At 43.3% G+C, this 5,712-nt stretch overlaps 1 protein-coding gene across 1 annotated transcript; it reads right to left on the reverse strand.

The window, feature by feature from the left end:
* Nucleotides 1–684: 684 nt before the first annotated feature.
* On the reverse strand, nucleotides 685–1,947 carry LOC128286837 (uncharacterized). Its single transcript, XM_053024576.1, has 2 exons — nucleotides 1,356–1,947; nucleotides 685–725 (listed from the first exon to the last, which is right to left on the reverse strand). Exons 1-2 carry the CDS (start codon nucleotides 1,945–1,947, stop codon nucleotides 685–687), a joined length of 633 nt encoding a protein of 210 aa, XP_052880536.1.
* Nucleotides 1,948–5,712: the final 3,765 nt, after the last annotated feature.

Here is a 5,712-nt window from a genome sequence, read left to right on the forward strand (position 1 = left end):
AAGGGTCTAAGTAAAGCTTACCGACCCTACAGTAGATCCACAGTCAACTTGTGTGACCCGTGCAACCTTACAGGATACTTCAGAAAAATGGGCTAACACATCCATGTGGCTTACCCGTGTGGGCCCACACGTTCATGTGGCCCACACGGCTCAAATTGGCCTTGGCTGTGTGGATCACAAGGCCTTGCCCAGAATTCCACATGCCCGTGTGGCCCACACGGCCCAATTGGTCAAGCCCATGTGTCACATACAGTCGTGTCGCACTTGCATGGCCTGGCTCATCAATCACACGGCCGTGTCCCCTCATACGGCCTACCACACGGGGGACCACACGCCCGTGTGGCATCGAGAATTTACTTTTTTGGCTTTTGCTGAATCCCGTTTTTTTTTTCGTTTTCAGGTACACACCTGGTGTCAATTTGTTTTGAAAAGTAACTCGAGCCTTCAAGAACCTATATTTGACCAATATAACACTTAATTAATCATTTGATTCGTCATTTAAACAAAAACCCCCAAACGAAAAACCCAAGAGACTAATCCAATAACGATTCAAAAAACTCACCACGACAAAAATGATAACAGCCGTCACCACCTACTGAAATATCTGTTTACAGCCTTCGAATAGTACCAAAATGAGAGCAACACGAACTTTCATGTTAACTGCTTAATCAAACTACAACAGAACTAAGAGGAAGCATCACTTACTGAACCAACATGATAAACCACTGCACCAAAAAGGGAGGTTTTTCACTTAGCAAAGTAAACGAAAAAGAAAAGAGGGAGGGAGGTGAAAATTAGGTAACAAAAAGGATAAACAAACGTCAGAACAATGGAAAAAATTTTGGGAAACAGAGAACAAAAATTTTGAATGAACCGAAATTAGCAAAAAGATTTTGATAGAATCCCAAAATTCCTTAACTATCTCACCATCACTCCCACTAACCTCCAACTACTCAGAAACCCAAATTTACACAACTCTAGCCAAAATTTGAAGCAAAAACATCATCCATGCTCTCGTAGGGATTCGAACACAGGACCACCAGCATATTAACACTCCACTTACCACCAGACCAGTAGGCCCATTCTGTCAATTATTTACCGTCTTTTATTTAAAAGCTTAACAACCAAAGATTGGGCTACATTCATAAAAATACCAAAATTTCCTAAGTCATGGCTTGAACTTGGGACCTTTCACACACATCCAGAACACTTAACCACTGAAGCAGATACACAGTTGTGTATCACACATACGCAAAAACAAAAATTAAATTTTTGAGGTGTCACAACTCTACCCCCTAAAAGAAAATTTCGGCCTCGAAATTTACCTGATCAGAACAGATAAGGATACTGCTGACGCATCGCATCCTCAAGCTCCCATATAGCCTTCTCAGTGATATGATTCCGCCACAGCACTTTCACCAAAGGAATGGATTTCTTCCTAATGACCTTTATATCACGATCCAGAATCTGAACTGGCTCCTCCTCGAAGGTCAGATCTGGTCCAACCTCAATTTCCTCAACAGAGACGATTTGCGTGAGATCAGAGCGGTAGTGCCTCAACATCGAGATGTGAAACACATCATGAATGCGGTCTAACTCTGGAAGTAACTCCAACTGATAAGCAACCGGTCCCACTCGTTTCAGAATCCGATACGACCCAATAAACCTAGGGCTCAACTTTCCCTTGCAACCGAACCTCAGAACCTTCTTCCATAGTGAGACCTTCAAAACCACGAAGTCTTCCATAAAATACTCGATCTCACGTCTCTTCAGATCAGCGTAAGGCTTCTGCCTATCAAAAGCTGCCTTCAGTCTATCCCTAATCAATCGAACCTTATCTTCAGTCTCGGAGACCAACTCAAGACCCAGAACACGTCTCTTGCCCAACTGAGTCCAACATAAAGGAGTGCGACACTTACGACCATACAGTGCCTCGTAAGGTGCCATATGGATGCTAGACTGAAAGCTATTATTATAGGTAAACTCTGCCAACGGCAAGTACTCCTTCCAACTACCTCAGAAATCAATTACACAACTCCTTAACATATCATCCAGTCTCTGGATTACCCTCTCAGATTGGCCATCTGTCTGAGGATAGAAAGTAGTACTAAAATCTAACCTTGAACCCAGAGCCTCTAGTAGCTTTTTCCAAAATCGAGACGTGAAGCGAGGATCCCTATCAGATATGATCGAGATAGGTACCCCATGCAATATCACTATCTTCGATATATAGAGCTTAACCAATTTCTGAAGAGAAAAGTCTGCCCTAACCGAGATGAAGTGAGAAGACTTGGTCAATCGATCCGCTATAACCCAGACAAAATCCTTCTTAGTGGGTGTTAGAGGTAACCCACTAACAAAGTCCATCGTTACTCGCTCCCATTTCCATAACGGTATCTTAACAGGCTACAGCAACCCCGAAAGCAACTGATACTCAGCCTTAACCTGCTGACAAGTCAAACAAAGAGCAACGAAGTTAGTAACTTCAGGCTTCAACCTTGGCCACTAGTATAATTCTCGGAGATCTCGGTACATTTTATTCCCGTCGGGATGCATAGCGTAGGGACTACTATACGCTTCCCTCATAACCGACTGTCTTAAATCCTTATCATTCGGTACACAAATCTGATCGTGAAAACAAAGTACCCCATCACTGTTTATCCCAAAATCGGAAGTGTCACCATTCTCAATCTGACGAAAACGTAATTCGAAAGTCTTATCCCTCATCTGTTTACCTCCGATTTGCTCGATCCATGTTGGTTTCACCTGAAGTTCAGCCAACAAGCTCCCATCATCGAATAGGCTAAGTCGAGCGAACATCGTCCTCAGATCAGTTATAGCCCTACGGCTCAACGCATCGGCCACCACATTAGCCTTGCCAGGATAATACTCAATGGTACAATCATAATCTTTAAGCAGCTCAACCCATCTACACTACCTAAGATTCAACTCCTTCTGAGTAAGGAAATACTTGAGGCACTTATGATTAGTGTAGATAATACACTTTTTACCGTACAGATAGTGCCTCCAGATTTTTAAAGCAAAAACTACGGTAGCCAATTCCAAATCATGTGTCGGATAATTCGCTTTATAAGTTTTGAGCTGACGAGATGCATATGCCACCACCTTACCATCCTACATCAACAAATAACCCAAACCGACATGTGATGCATCACTATAAACCACACAGTCCTTACCGTGCTCAGGCTGAATCAAAAACAGGAGCCTGAGTCAGAACAGTCTTGAGCTTCTTGAAGCTCTCTTGCTGTGCATCAGTCCACACAAAAGGAACTCCCTTACGCAGAAGATTAGTCAACGAAGCTGCGATCAAGGAGAACCCTTTTACAAAGCGCCGATTGTACCTCGCTAACCCTAGAAAACTGTTGATCTCAGGCACGTTCTTCAGCTGTTTCTAATCCAACACCGCCTTAACCTTACAAGGATCAACTCGTATCCCCTCAAGAGTGACCACATGTCCTAAAAATGTTACTTCTTAGAGCCAAAACTCACACTTGCTGAACTTCGCATATAGCTGTTTCTCACGAAGAATCTGTAGCAGCACTCTCAGATGCTCATTGTGCTTGTCCTCCAACCTTGAATACACCAAGATATCATCGATGAACACCACTACAAACCGATCCAGATAGGGTTGGAACACTTGGTTCATCAAGTCCATAAATGTCGCTGGTGCATTAGTCAAACCAAAGGGCATAACTAGGAATTTGTAATGACCATAACGAGTCCTAAATGTCGTCTTATACACATCAGCCTTCTTAACCCTCAATTGATGATAACTCGAACGTAGATCAATCTTGGAAAATATAGAAGCCCCTCTGAACTGGTCGAATAGATCATCAATTCTCAGAAGTGGGTACTTATTCTTGATCGTCAGCTTGTTCAACTGCCAATAATCGATACACATACGCATGGATCCATCCTTTTTCTTTATAAACAGTACCGGTGCTCCCCATAGAGACACACTCAGACGAATGAACCCATGATCCAACAACTCCTTAATCTGAATTTTAAGCTCCGTAAGCTCTTTCTGTGCCATTCGGTAGGGGCGATAAACACTGAAGCTGTACCCAGAATAAGTTTAATCCCAAATTCTACCTCTCGCTTTGGAGGCAAACCCGGTAGCTCCTCAGGAAAGACATTTTGAAATTTCTTCACAGTTCTGATGTCCTTTACAGAAGAATCCCTAAAATCAAAAACACTTACATAGGCCAAATATGCCTCACATCCTTTTCGAACCAACTTTTTCGCCACCAACACCGAAATCACATTAGTTAGAAAATCCTGACGTTCCCCAATCACAACTATTTTGGTATCCTCTTCGATTCTCAGAATGACCCTCTTGGTCACACAATCTAGGCTTACTTGGTGCTTGACCAACCGGTCCATCCCCAAAATTAAATCGAACTCCCCAAATGGAAGCTCCATCAAATCAGCCAGAAATACTATCCCTTAAACCTCTAATGGAACATCTCTATACAGTCTACTAACCCGGAAGATTGCCCCAAGGGACTCAATACAGTACCTCACTATCAGTACTCTCAACTGGAGTCCCCAAAGTTTTTAGACAGAGCACTTACTACGTATGAGTGTGTACAGCCTATATCTATCAGTGCAAGATAAAGTACATTATAAATTAAAAATATACCCATAATGATGTCTGGAGCATCTTTGTCCTCTCGTTGATGAACAGCATAAAAAAGAGTAGACTGTCTCGCCTTACTATGTCCAGCACCTCTACCCCTGGCCTATGCCGTTATTACCCATAGCCTGACCACGACCCCTAGATGGCTGCTGAACTACCCTCGGTGGCTGCGCAGTACCAGCACCCGGAGTTTGCATCTATTTGGCCCTTAGCGAAAACTCACGAACGCGGTGCTTAATAGACCCACATCTCAAACATGCCCCAGTTGTCCACCAACATTCATCCAGATGGTGTCTACTACAATGCCAACAAGACACATTCCCAGTAGATGCAACAGGGTCCCTAACTCTAACTGGCCCATCAGATCTGGCCTTTTTCTTAGGCCTCAATGTAGAACTCGAAGGCTCCGAATCTCTTTTATTCTTGCCTCTCTCATTATCCTAGTTTTGACATTCAGCGCGCTTCACCTCCTCGGCGATATTCGTTTTCTCTACTAGTGCTAAAAAGTCAGCTCCCTCTGGGAAGCTATTAGAACTCTCAAACTGTCCCTAAGTCCATCCTTGAAGTAGACATAACACTCATATTCAATCACCACCATACCTCATGCATAGCAGTTCAACCTAAAAAACTCGATATAATACTCGGCCACTATACGATCCCCTTGCATGAGATTTAAAAACTCACGTCTCCTAGCATCGATATAGCTTGCCCCTACATATTTACCTTGGAAAGTAGACTTATAAAAATCCCATGTCAGTCGTTCGCGCTAAGTGCCCTCCTTAATGGTCAACCACCATTGCTATGCTTCATCACGAAGCAAGAAAACAGCTACTTTCAGTTTTTGTTCGAGTGTAAAATCCAAATCGTCCATAATTTTTTCCGTGGCCTTTATCTAGTACTCAGCCACGTTAGGGGTGACTCCAGTGATGCCCCTAAATAACTCAGCCCCGTTGGACCAGAGTAGTTCTGTAATTGACCCCCGGCCCTTAGCGAAAACTCACGAACGCGGTGCTTAATAGACCCATATCTCAAACATGCCCCAATTGTCCACT

The sequence above is a fragment of the Gossypium arboreum genome, chromosome 13, assembly GCF_025698485.1.
Source record: "Gossypium arboreum isolate Shixiya-1 chromosome 13, ASM2569848v2, whole genome shotgun sequence".
Taxonomy (NCBI): domain Eukaryota; kingdom Viridiplantae; phylum Streptophyta; class Magnoliopsida; order Malvales; family Malvaceae; genus Gossypium; species Gossypium arboreum.